Below are 13,816 nucleotides of genomic sequence, written 5' to 3'. Positions count from 1 at the left end.
CACGATCTTGGCTTACTGCAACCTCTGCCTCCAGGGTTCAGTCAAGCGATTCTCCTGTCTCAGCCTCCTCAGTAGCTGGGATTACAGGTGTGCACCACCAAACCTGCCTAATTTTTGTAGTTTTAGTAGAGACATGGTTTTGCCATGTTAGCCAGGCTGGTCTCAAACTCCTGACCTCAACTGATCTGCCAACCTCAGCCTCCCAAAGTGCTGGGATTACAGGTGTGAGCCACCACATCTGGCCAATTTCTTTATTTTTTTACAATGAAAAATAACTTACCCAGAAGTACATTAAACATAATTTAGAAATTATTATAAAGTGAACACAGTGTAACTGCCTTAGTTCATTCAGGTAACTGTAACAAAATTACCATAGACTGGGTGAATGCTAAACAACAGAAATTTGTTTCTCACTGTTCTGGAGGTTGGGAAGTCCAATAACAAGGCCCTGGCCCTGTGTGGTGAAGGAGGGCCCAATTTCTCATAGAAGGCTGTCTTCTCACATGTGACCTCCCACCATGTAACTTCACATGGAAAGGTGAGGTAGCTCTTTCAGGCCTCTTTTATAACGGCACGAATCCCATTCATCAGGCCTCCCACTCTTGTGACCTAATCACCTTCCAAAGGTCCCACCTCCTAATCACCTTGGGGATTAGGATTTCATCATGTGAACTTTTTGGGGACACAAACATTCAGACCACAGCAGTAACTATTACCCAGGTCATGGCAAGAAGTATTTTCAGCACCAGAGGAACCTCCTGCATCCCTTCCTGATACCATGAATCCCTATACTATCTTGGCTTTTGTGTTAATTACTCCTGGTTTTTCTTCATAGTTGTACTACCTGTTTGCGCATTCGCAGACAATGCTGTTAATTTTACAAGTTGTTGAACTTCATACCAACGTAGTCATGTCATGTGCATTCTGTTGCATTTGGTTCCTTCTGTTCATCATTGTCTTTGTATAATTCATCATACAAAGCTGTATGTAGCTATGTTTCTTTCCATTTAATGAGTGTATAGAGGCACTCCTTTATATAGATATACTATACATGATATATTTATTAATGGACATTTGGTTTATTTCCAGTTTTTTACTATTACAGTGCTTCAAATATCTTGTCCACTTCTTTTGGTACCCACGTGCACAAGTTTTTTCAGGGTATAGATTCAAGAATGGAATTGATTGCCACAGGGTGTGTATATCTTCAACTCTACCAGATAATGCCAAACTGTTTTTCAAAGTGAGTGTTGAGATTTACATCCTGCCAATGTGTTGAGAGTTCCCATTACGTTCCATCTTTAACGTGTGGTATTGTTAGACTTTACAATTTTCACCAACATGATTGGTGTGTAGTGGTATTTCACTGTGGTTTTCAAATTAAAAAAATTATTTTATACATTACATTCATACATATTTATGAGGTACACGTGGAATGTTGTGACATGCATAGAATGTGTAATGATCAAATTGGGGTATTTAGGGTACCTGTCGCCTGAGTATTTATCATTTCTATGTTAGGTGCATCATCTGTATTTCCTTCTGTATAATGAGGTTGACCCCCTTTCACGTGTTTATTGTTTGTCTGGATTTTGTCTTTGGTGAAGAACTTACTCAAGTTTTATTCACTTTTGTAATGGGTTGCTTGTCTTTATTTTATTGCTGTATAAAAGTTTTTATTGAAATCTGGATGTGAGTCCATTGTTGATTGTATGTGTTGAAAATAATATTATACTATAAAATCACACACAATGAAGATGTATTGATTACAGTAATTTTTGATTCTTTACCTTAGTACTACTGAGCAAGAGATAGAATAGATAAGATGAATAATAGTGTACATGAGTTCAAATTAATCCTCTCCTTCTCTTCTCCCCAGGGGTTATTATCGTTCCCAGTGCTGGTGTTGGTATTGTCCTCGGAGGCTACATTATCAAAAAATTGAAACTTGGTGCCAGAGAATCTGCAAAACTAGCAATGATCTGCAGTGGTGTGTCTTTACTGTGTTTTTCAACCCTATTTATTGTTGGATGTGAAAGCATTAATCTAGGGGGCATAAACATCCCTTATACAACAGGGTAAGTACCTCTTAAGAACCGCGTCGTATCTGCATGATGGAGGTGCAAAGCCCCATGGTGTTTGTGCATCTGCAGTCAGACTCGCACCCCTCCCTCCAAGCTGTTCTCCCTGTGTGTTCTCTGTGTGCTCTGCCTCTCCAAGTGGAGCATGCACTCCTGCAGAGCAGAAGCCAGGGTCTCCTCTTCCTCTGTGCCCCTTCTGACCCTCACAGAGGGACTTTCATAGCATTTTAATTACATCAGATGAGGATGAAATGCTCATTGGATTAATGAAAATTGTTCAGTTTTTATTTTAATGTTTTGAATGGGGAATGTGTTTCTGTAGCTCAAAAACATAAAATTCAATGGAAATACAAGGTACGTTGAAACCTCTTGCTCTTACTCAAGTCCTCCATCCACCTAGCTCTTCCCATTCCTCCAACCGAAGATGAAACAGGTAACCCCTTTCATTCATTTTTTGCATATCCTTCCAAGGCTTCTTTATTGAAGACACTGTGGATATGTATTTTCAATTGTCCCTCTTTTGTATCTAAAATAGAGCATTCATACATGCTTTGCTGAGCTTTTAAAAAATGGAACAATATAGCTTGGAGATCTTTCTGTATTGGTAGTAACAATCTGAAGCATAACTCCCCTTTACCGTGACTGTATTGCAGGCTGAGCATTCTCTTAAGTGCTTGACATGTGTTAATCCATGAATCCTCTCAATAACCCTATCAAATAGGTACTGTTATCATCCTGAGTTTACAGATAGCAAAACGGAGGTACCGATCACATGTAACCAGTGGACTGATGACAAATGTTTAAGTGGCTCTCTAAAAAAGGCTCATGGCCGGTGCGGTGGCCCAGACCTGTACCCTCAGCACTTGGGGGAGGCTGAGGCAGGAGGATAACTTGAGACCAGGAGTTCAAGACTAGCCTGGGCAACATAGTGGTAACCCATTTATACAAAAAGTAAAAAGTAAACAAAAGCCTTGATTTGTAGCATTTGTCAATTCTGAGATGTAAATACACCCCTGTGGATGATTTCACGTCATCAACTTGTCGACCCTGAACACTGAGTTGGGAGGAGGTGCTCAGTCACACACCATTGTATAATGTTTCTATCATACAGGTGGAATAGACTTAAATAGCCTAGACAACAGCATAGATAATAGTAAAATAATTAGAAGGTGATGAATTTTACGTATTTATTATCCTTGTCTTTAATATTTAATTATATGTTTATATAATTTAATTTTTAAAAATAGTTGTGTTAAACAAACAATTGACAAAATCCCTTAGAATTTCACAGTAGAATCTTGTCATCCAGGGTAGCTGCCTCCAGTGTGGCACTGCCCAGAACCCAAGACTTAACCTCAAGCAATCTGGCTACAGTGTCTGTGCCCATGAGTACTACCTTTAACCACTGCATAGCGTTCCATTATATTCCACTTTGTGTTTAACCTGCCCCCATTTGGTGGGCAGTGGGTTGTTCCTAATCTTTAATTGTATTTATTTATTTATTTATCTATATATTTATAGACATGGTCTCACTATGTCTATGTCTCACTATGTTGCCCAGACTGGTCTCGAACTCCTGGTCACAAGTGAGCCTGCTGTCTCAGCCTCCCAGATAGCTGGGATTATGGGCACATGGCACCGTGCCCAGTTAATTTTTAGTTGTTAAAAGTAATGCTGCAATAAATAACTTCAAGGCATTTATCACTTCTCTTGTGTGCTCTGTATGTACAGGATAAATTCTCAGAAGTGAGATTGAATAAATAGTACCAAATTACCTCCACAGGTATTGTACCAATTTTTGCTCTCACCAGCAATGGATATGAGTGCTGTTTTCCCCACAGCCTCACCAAAAGAAGGTGGAAAGCTCTTCTGTGAGAGTTATGAAAACCTTAACTTTTATTTCTTTTCTTTTTTCTTTTCTTTTTGAAACAGAGTCTCTCTGTGTCCCCCAGACTGGAGTGCAATGGTGTACTCATGGCTCACTGCAGCCTCAACCTCCCAGGTTCCAGGGATCCTCTATCCTCAGTCTCCCGAGTAGAGAGGGTCTCCAGGCATGCACCACCATGTCTGGCTAAGTTTTTGTATTTTTTGTAGAGACGAGGTCTTACTTTGTTGCCCACGCTGGTCTCAAACTCCTGAGCTCAAATGATCCTCCCGCCCCAACTTCCCAAAGTGCTGGGATTACAGGCGTGAGCCACTGTGCCCAGCCAACCTTTACTTCTTAACTACATGTATTTTTGTTAGGATCTGCTCATTTAACAGAGCTTCATTGTCCAAGTTTTGGTGCTTGGTGCCAAGAAACACTTCTGTTTCCTTTTGTTTCTCAGTGGAGATTTATGTTATAAAATGTTCCACTTTGCATTTGAATAACAAAAGCTTTGATTTCATCTAGCCAATTTAGAATGTTTGGGGGTGAGGAGAAGGAATAACAAATCAGAGTTTATTTAGATTACAGAATACTGTGCCATCTTTTGTCCTGGGGGTTATTTTTTCTACCAGAAGACATCGGTGTGTGTATGCGTAAGATGCGTGCACTGGGTATGTGGCTTCTTGATAGTGCCTAATAGGATGGCACAAAAAATAAAGTCTTCAAAAATGGACAAGCAGTATAGAATAAGAACTCAGGTTCTGAAGTGGAATTAGAATTTGGATCTTGACTCCGCTTGGCTGGTTGCTTAACGCTAAACCTCAATGTCTACCTCTGTAAATTGGGGTGATGTTAGCAACAATCTTAGAAGGTTGTGGGCAAGGGTTATGTATGTAACATGTGTAAAGCTCTCAGCTAATGTGAGGCACTGAAGGCTAGCTCTTGTCATTAGTCATCACTAATAAATTAAGAATAATTTCTATTTCTATCAAATTATTTTTTTATTAAAATTAGAGAACATAAATAGAATTAAAAAGTTCATAACAAAAACACAGCAGTCTTATGACTAACTCTGATTTGCAGGGGCAATAATTTTAAATTCTTTTTAGCTGTTTCTTTTGCAATGTATCTCTGTATTTTTCAGAAATACTATATAAATTAATCAAACTAAGGTATTATTTGTGACTTCCTAGCTTGGCAAATGAGGAGCTTCACTTTACAAATTGTGGTCAAATCCTTTCTTGGTATTTTCATGTTAAATTTATGACATATGCATTGTCAATGAAAAGAGTCAAACTCTGTAAAATATTTGAAGAGATTTATTCTGAGCCAAATATGAATGACCGTGGCCTGGGACACAGCCCTCAGGAGGTCCTGAGAACATGTGCCCAAGGAGGTTGGGGTACAGCTTGGTTTTATACATTTTAGGGAGACATGAGACTTCAATCAAATACATTTAAGAAGTACATTGGTTTGGTCCAGAAAAGTGGGACAACTCGAAGCAGGGGCCTCCAGCTTATAGGTAGATTAAAAAATTTCCTGGATGACAATTGGTTGAGTTTATCTGAAGACCTGGGATCCGTAGGAAAGAATGTCTGGGTTGAGATGAAGGACTGTGGGGACCCAAGTTCTTATTTGCAGAGGAAGCCTTCCAGTAGCAGGCTTCAGAGAGAATAGGCTGTGAAATGTTTCTTATCAGACTTCAAGTTTGTGTTGATGTTAATGTTGGAGAGGTATAATGAGGCATGCCAGATTCCCCACTTCCCATCCTGGTCTGAACTGGTATCTCAGGTTAAATTTTAAAAGAGCCCTGGCTGAGGAGGAAGTCCATTCAGTTCGTTGGGGGGCCTTAGAATTTTATTTTTGGTTTACAGTATCATGATTAGATTTCCTTATTTGTGTAACACTGATTTTCTGGAATTAATTTCCTGGAATTAATAATTACCTTATTTTCATTTACTTTGTTTTCTTTGAATCTGCATCTAGTTTCCCACACCCTCTGAGAGCTCAAAAAATATCTCAACATGACCTTCCACCTATTTGATAAGCTCATGGTTCCATTTGCCCACTCCTTGGAGTCATCTATGCAGGGCCCACAGTCCCCCTACTCTCATCTGGACACAATGTTTCTGGACTGGCTGCCCGGCTGTCATCCTGAGAATTCCTTTGCCTCTCTCTGTATTGATCCTTTGTTTTTTGGACTCTGTGGAGTCCTCTTTTTTGATTTACTCCCTCATTTTGATGGAGCACATCCTCCAGTAGCTACAAAAAGGCTGTATAGGCTGTAACTTTGTTTTTTTGGGAGACTTTTTATTATATACATTGATAAATATTATATATAGACATATACACACACATACACACTGTTACATTTGATTGCCAATTTGGCTGAAATTTTGGATGAGTCAATTTTACTCAGAGTTTTGAAGTTTTTGCCCCATTGTCATCTAATTTCTAATGCTCTTGTTGGAAGTCTGGCTTTTCTTTTTCCCAATGCTTTGTAGCAGATGTATTTTTCCTTCCTGGGAGCTTCCTTTTATTACTAGTATTTCAGAATTTCACTATGATGTGTTTTGAGATGGATCATTTTGATTTTTTGCTAGGCACGTGGTGAGCTCTTTCTGACTGGAGACTATATTTTACAGGTCTGTTTTTAAACTTTCTTTTTTCTCCTTGCCATTTTTTTCTTTCTCCCTTTCATTGATCTCTCCTGTTCTTATTCTTGTTTGGAGGTACTAGCAACTTTTTGTATGCCTTTGACCAAAGAATGATCCTCCTCTATCAGAGAAGGTTGTCCTCTTTGACCAAGTGTGCAGGTTCAGGAGGGACACAGGTGGAGCGGTGAGGGAGGCAGGGGACACCCGTCTATTCAGCCAGATCAGCCGAATCAACTCTGATAATCAATGTGGTGGCAGGTGTCACAGCCAAATTACTCTCATATCCTCCTTTCCTTATTATTTATCATCATTTCATATGTCCTTTTCTGTTCTACTTTTTAAAAAGATTTCTTGCATTTTATCTTCTAAGTCCTCTGTTGAATTCTTTATTTTGGCTGTCATTTTTATTTTTTTGAAATAGGATCTTGCTCTGTCACTCAGGCTGGAGTGCAGTGGCACGATCATGGCTCACTGCAATTTCAGCCTCCTGGACTCAAGTGATCCTTCCCCCTCATCCACCTGAGTAGCTGGGACTACAGGTGTCCACCACTACACTGGGATAATTTTTTGTAGAGATGTGGTCACTCTATGTTGCCTATGCTGGTCTTGAACTTCTGCGCTCAAGCAGTCTGCCCACCTTGGCCTCCCAAAATGCTGGGATTACAGGCGTGAGCCACCTCACCCAGCCTATCATATTTTTAATTTCAAAATTCTTGCTTGATTTCAGATTGTCCCTTGTTTCTAACCATCTTGCTTCATGAGTGGAATATTTTCTCTTACTTTTCCAACATTATTTAGATTTCCTTTTCTTTCCTAATTTGTCTCTGTGTCCTATGAGAGCCTACTTTCTGTTTATTTTGCTGTCTTGATTGTGTTAGCAGCTCTGTTCAAATTTCTGTTGATCCTTAGCGTGCTCTTGGTATTGAAGAATGAGAACTTAAAAAGCTGAGCAGTTGCTGTGTGTGTATGAGGGTAGGGCTTGTTATCTGGTAGGTCTCGCTGTGGAAGGTGGATGCAACTGGAGTTTTCATCAGGGTGCTGCAGTGTCAGGACCCAAGGGCTTACCTCTGAGGTGCTTCAGTTCCTCAAGAGACAGATGCTCCTTTCTCTCCTGCTGGGGCCCTGCTGGGGAGGACTACAGGGTTGTAAGCCTTGCTGCTGGCATCCTAGAGCTGAGAGTCGGGGGAATGGGCCTGGGTCCTCACTGTTCATTTTGCAGGCTTTTACCTAAGTTCCCTGTCATCATTCTAGCATCTCACTGAACTTCTCCTTTATGTGTGGTGCTTTTAAGCCAGAGCCTTTGGTTCATTTTCTCCAGAAAACAGGGAGTATGAGGGAAGGAGCAGTTACCTAAGTAGAGAAGGGATGGGAATTTGCTTAAAATGGTGTCATAGTTGGACCATATCTTTCTTGTATTACTGTCCTTGAGGTCTAAGGGCCTCTTCTTTCTCTTGCTGCTTGCCTTGATCATGCCCATATGTTTTTCTAAGTTCTCAATCATGCTTTCTGTTTTACTGAATCTTCCTGTTTCCCTGAACTCCATCCTCCTGCTTCACTTTGGACTGCTTGCTCAGTTGACATAACTTACACCCTGGGTCCTCCTTTCAGAAGTTTCCTCAGTGGTATCCACTAGTTTTTGTTTATTTATTTGGTAACTCCTCATTTTGCCAGAAAAAACCTTAGATAACTTCCATGGAAAGGGTACATGGGAAGGAAGTCTTTCTGAGCCTGTGAGCATATTAAAGCATCTTTGTTCTTTAGTGGTAGTTTAAGCAGGCATAGAATTCTAGGTTAAAAAATTATCAGCCCCATTGAAAAGTGGGCAAAGGGCATGAGAAGGTACTTTTCAAAAGAAGACTACACACAGCCAACGAGCATATGAAAAAATGCTCAACATCACTAGTCACCGGAGAAATGCAAATCAAATCCACAGTGAGATGCCATCTCACATCAGTCAGAATGGCTATTATTAAAAAGTAATAAAATAACAGATGCTGACAAGGTTGTGGAGAAAAGGAAATGCTTATACACTGCTGGTGGGAGTGTAAATTAGTTTAGCCATTGTAGAAAGCAGTTCGATGGTTTCTCAAGGAACTTAAAACAGAATTACCATTCAACCCAGCAATCGCATTACTGGTTATATATCCAAAGGAATATGAATCATTGTACCATAAAGACACATGCACACATATGTTCATTGTAGTATGATTCACAATAGCGAACACATGGAATCAATCTAAATGGCCGTCAATGAGAGACTACATAAAGAAAATGTGGTACATATACACCATGGAATACTATGCAGCCATAAAAAAGAATGAGACCATGTCCTTTGCAGCAACATGGATGGAGCTAGTGGCCATTATCCTAAGCAAACTAACACAGGAACAGAAAACCAAATAGCGCGTGTTCTCACTTGTAAGTGGAAGCTAAACATTGAGTACACATGGACACAAAGAAGGGAACAGTGGACACTGGGGCCTAACACCAGAGGGTGGGAGGAGGGAGAGGATTGAAAAACTGCCCATTGAGTACTATGCTGATTACCTGAGTGATGAAATAATCTGTCCACCAAACCCCCTTAACACACAATTTACCTATATAACAAACTTGCACATGTACCCCTGAACCTAAAATAAGTTTAAAAAAATGAATTAAAACAAACGAGTAAAAATAAAAAAAGTATCTTTCTGGGGACTTTGAAACCATTGCTTTATTTGTCATCTAGCATTTCTGTTGCTGATAAGAACTGTAATTTCGGCTGGGCGCCGTGGCTCAAGCCTGTAATCCCAGCACTTTGGGAGGCCGAGACGGGCGGATCACGAGGTCAGGAGATCGAGACCATCCTGGCTAACACGGTGAAACCCCGTCTCTACTAAAAAATACAAAAAAACTAGCCGGGCGAGGTAGCAGGCGCCTGTAGTCCCAGCTACTCGGGAGGCTGAGGCAGGAGAATGGCGTAAACCCGGGAGGCGGAGCTTGCAGTGAGCTGAGATCCGGCCACTGCACGCCAGCCTGGGCAACAGAGCGAGACTCCATCTCAAAAAAAGAAAAAAAAAAAAAAAAAAGAAATGTAATTTCAGCCTTAGTTCTCATTTCTCTGTGGCTAACTTTATTTGGAAGTTTTCAGAATACTTTTTTTCAAGGTGGTGTGAAATTTCATAAGGAATGCTTTACCTTCAGATTTTGTCATGGCTGGAGGCTTCTTATAATCCCAATGCCACCTTCTCAGAGAGGCTTTCCATCTCTGCCCAATCTAGGGGAGCCCACTGTTCCCCCACTCTTGATTACATTATTTCTCCGTGGTTTCCTCATGGCACTTAACATTATCTGAAATGATCTCATTTAATGATTTGCTTTGCTTTTGTCCCATCTGTCTAAAATATGAGCTCCTTGGGCACAGTCTGTAGAGCTGTATATATATATATATAATTTTTTTGAAACAGAATATCGCTCTGTCATCCAGGCAGGAGTGCAGTGGCACAATCTTGGCTCACTGCAACCCTGCAACCTCCAACTGCCAGGTTCAAGCGATTCTCCTGCCTCAGCCTCCTGAGTAGCTGAGATTATAGGCATGAGTCACCATGCCCGGCCCAGCTATCTATATAACAGTTGCATCCTCACCGTCTAAAACATGTACGATATTTGTTGTGTGAATGAATGAATGAACGAATGAATGAGTGCCTCGGCATAGGGCTTTGTTCATTCATTGTGCTAGGCACTTTCTGAACCTTTTTAATGCAACATGTCTTTTTTTTTTTTTTAAACTCTTTCTCTTTTTCCTGTGTTCTCTAGTACTCCTGCTAATCAGATGTTGGAACGTATGGACTGGTTGCCTGTGTGTTTAATTTTAATTTATTCTCTCATATTGCATGCTTTTGTCTTTGCTCTGAGAGATTTTTTTAAGCCTTGTTTTCTATCTTTATGTACATTTTTTATTTTGAGGATTTTTTTCTTTGCTGTGTTCTGAGTGTTCCCTTTTCATAGCATTCTGGTGTTGTTTTATGGAATAATGTCTTCTCAGATCTCTCTGCACATACAATTATAATCTTTTTTTTTTTTTACTTTGTTTTTTTTGTGCCTTGCATTTTATCATTTTGTTTTGAAGAATCAATTTTTCTGTTTGTTTATTCTGGGCTTTGCAGGTGACAATACTCAGCCTAGCATATCTTAGATGGTGTCTTTCCTCTCCCTCTACCTCAAATCCAAGAATGAGGGGATTTTATTCAGAGTTGTCAACATCTAGAGTAGAAGTTTAGCTTTTTACATTTCTTCCAGTTTCCTTAGAGAAGCACGTCCTGAAGAATGTCTGGGCCGTAAATTGGAGATGGGAGGGAATGGATAAATGAGAATGGAAGGGCTCACTGATGCAATTTTCTCTTCCTTAGAGCTCCAGGGAGGCCCACAGTGGTTTCTCCACCTCTCACTTTTGCCCTCTGTCGCATCTGCTCACTTTGAGCTCAGAACCCATGGAGATTTGATCGGGCAGGCTGGCTCCTATTCCTCCAAGGCAGCCTCTGCCTGTTTCACATAAACCCACCCCTATCTACTTGCCATTTTTGTGAAGTTTGGTGTCACGCTTTCCTTTTAACCCTACTCTGCTTTTATTTCAAGTGTGTTCTCAGAAGGGAACGGAAGGCACAGTCCATGTCTTACCTGCTTTTAAACAGCAAGTCTCCTTAAGATTCTTAAAACCCCGGCTTAACACCACACCTGCCTCATCCATCTGGAATCAACTGCGGCTGGGCTTGCCCAGCACTCCTGGGAAAAATTATATAATTGTGCTGATTGGCTCCATTACAAATTTATGAGTTCCAATCTTAGCAGGCCCTCATCTTTGCTGAGCAATCCATTTACTTCATCTCAGTCAGCTTTCCTTCTCATGCCCATGATGGTGGCTCTGTTTTTATGTTTGAACCCATTTCTTCAAGTCCTTTATCATGCCCCGGTCTTGTTTTTCTTAGCAGACAGCCGAGTGGCCCATGTTAGTTACAGATGAAGTTATGAAGAGTGAACTTTCTGAACTTCTTTTCTTCCATCCCCTCCAACTCATTTGTCTCACACAGTATTGTTTTCAAAGGCAAGTACTGGCTCCATCATTTTCTAACCGTGTGACCTTGCAAAAAAGTTACATAATATTTGTTGAGTCTTGGGTTTCTCATATTTAAAACTGGTGATAATGTCAGTCTCTCCTGGTTACAAGCATAATTAAAGTTCATCTCTCCTGGTTACCAGCATAATTACTCATACATTTGGTTGAAAACATTAAAGTAGCACAGAAGGGTTAAAAAAAAAAAAAAGAGAGAAGTCATCCTCCCCTCATCCTCAACCTTTCGTTTTTTTATTTTTTATTTTTGAGACGGAATCTCGCTCTGTTGTTCAGGCTAAAGTGCAGTGGCACAATCTCAGCTCACTGCAACCTCCGCCCCCTGGGTTCAAGCAATTCTCCCTGCCTCAGCTTCCTGAGTAGCTGAGATTACAGGTACCCACCAACATGCCCGGCTAATTTTTGTATTTTTTAGTAGAGGTGGGGTTTCACCATGTTGGCCAGGCTGGTCTTGAACTCCTGACCTCAGGAGATCTGCCTGCCTCGGCCTCCCAAAGTGCTGGGATTACAGATGTGAGCCACCATGCCTGGCAACCTGTAGTTTAAATTATGTGAATATTTTAAACAAATATTTGTAGTTTTGATAATGAGAATGATATCGGGAAGGTTCTCGTATTTCCTAGCACAGAATCTAGCACTTTGAATATGCTGAAAAAAGTTAGCTTCTTATCTCTACTCCCTTTCCTTCTAGATCATGCAGAGCAATTCCATTTTCTTCTTTAATAGATGAATGAATGTCTGGCACCTATCTCAGTTCAGGGATGTTACTCATATAGTGAGGCTGCAACTCTTATGAACTCGATGAAAATTTACATCTTTATTATCGAATCCATGAATTACGGTACACCTTTTCTTACTTATTCCATCTAGAACAAGTAACCTGATTAAGAGTGCTGGAAACTGTGGCAAGGACCCAATTGTTTTAGTATTTGCAGTCTGACTTTAAAGGAAGTTTATAAATTGTAGCAAAAGAATAACCCAGTTTCCATGGAGAATTTTTCTGGTTTCCCAAGTCCTAGGAATATAGTCTAGAATGACTTAATGAAAACACTACTGGGTGGTGCAGCTGCATAGGCGTGCCACTTTTAGAGTAGCAGATACCTTTTGTGAACAAAAATGGAATCCTTTCTTCAAGCAGGGTGTGAGCTACATTTTAACTTTGCTCCCTTGGCTGGGTGCCCTTGTTCAGTGTACAACCTGCTCAACAGTATGTGGCTGGCCTGCCTATTAAAAACTGTTTCTCGTTCTGCATGATTTTAAGACTTGCATGTGGCTTTTTTCCCCTTTCAAGTCAGTAAAGAGAAAGACGAAGGGAGTGGCAGTGAAGAGAGGAGTCTTTGTAAGGTATATGTTTGGTTCAGTGTGATTGGCACTTACACGTCTTATGCCTACGACACCACTGTACTGTTTATGTTATTATCTATGTTTTAGTTAAAGAACCTGAGAAATTAAGTGATTTATCCAAACTCATCAGTTAATAAGGAGTGGAGCTGAATCAGATCTAGATGATTTATGTCAGAGTTTGCATTCTTTCTGAACACCTCACTGAGGTGCTGTTTTAAATCGTGTATTTCATGCGTGTACGCAACTGCATGCACACACAACCTTCTTGCTGGGTGAGCTATTGGGGATGTATCTACTTCTCAATACTGCATGGTTTTCTGATATTTCAGAGCAGCTGAGTTACAGGCGTCATGCTACGTGCTCTGCATGCCTACAGCATTTGCTCTGTGGCTCTCACATTGGCCAGTCTAGATTTTCACCTTAGCCTTGCCACATACTGGCTGTCTGGGTATGGGCAAGTTATTTGACTTTTCTGGGCTTGGTTTCTACATTTTTAAGGTGAGACTACAGATAGTATCTATCTAGTTGGATTGATGTGAGGATTGAGTAAGATACTTGGCCAATTCTTTAACCTTTCTGTGCCTCAATTTCTTCAACATTAAGATGTGATCAATTATAGTACTTATCTCTTAGGGTTATAGGGAGGATAAAATGGGATAAAATGCATAAATAGTAAGCACTTGATAATAACTATTTAATGATATTTCAATGATATAAAGTCTCAGAGAGGTTAAATAACTTGCTTGAAGTCACACAGCTA

At 40.3% G+C, this 13,816-nt stretch overlaps 1 protein-coding gene across 3 annotated transcripts in view; it reads left to right on the top strand.

Annotated features, from left to right (window-relative positions):
• The window catches only part of SLCO5A1 (solute carrier organic anion transporter family member 5A1), a 161,992-nt gene that overhangs the window by 123,707 nt on the left and 24,469 nt on the right, over positions 1–13,816 (top strand). For all 3 annotated transcript variants that reach the window (XM_009213168.4, XM_003902846.4, XM_021942411.2), the window contains one exon: positions 1,880–2,078. In XM_009213168.4, the coding sequence (XP_009211432.1) occupies positions 1,880–2,078 (199 nt within the window). The remainder of the gene's footprint in view (positions 1–1,879; positions 2,079–13,816) is intronic.

Source organism: Papio anubis, chromosome 8 (genome assembly GCF_008728515.1).
Source record: "Papio anubis isolate 15944 chromosome 8, Panubis1.0, whole genome shotgun sequence".
NCBI lineage: Eukaryota > Metazoa > Chordata > Mammalia > Primates > Cercopithecidae > Papio > Papio anubis.
Note: the sequence above shows the minus strand (reverse complement) of the source record. Positions and strands in the feature narration are given on the sequence as shown.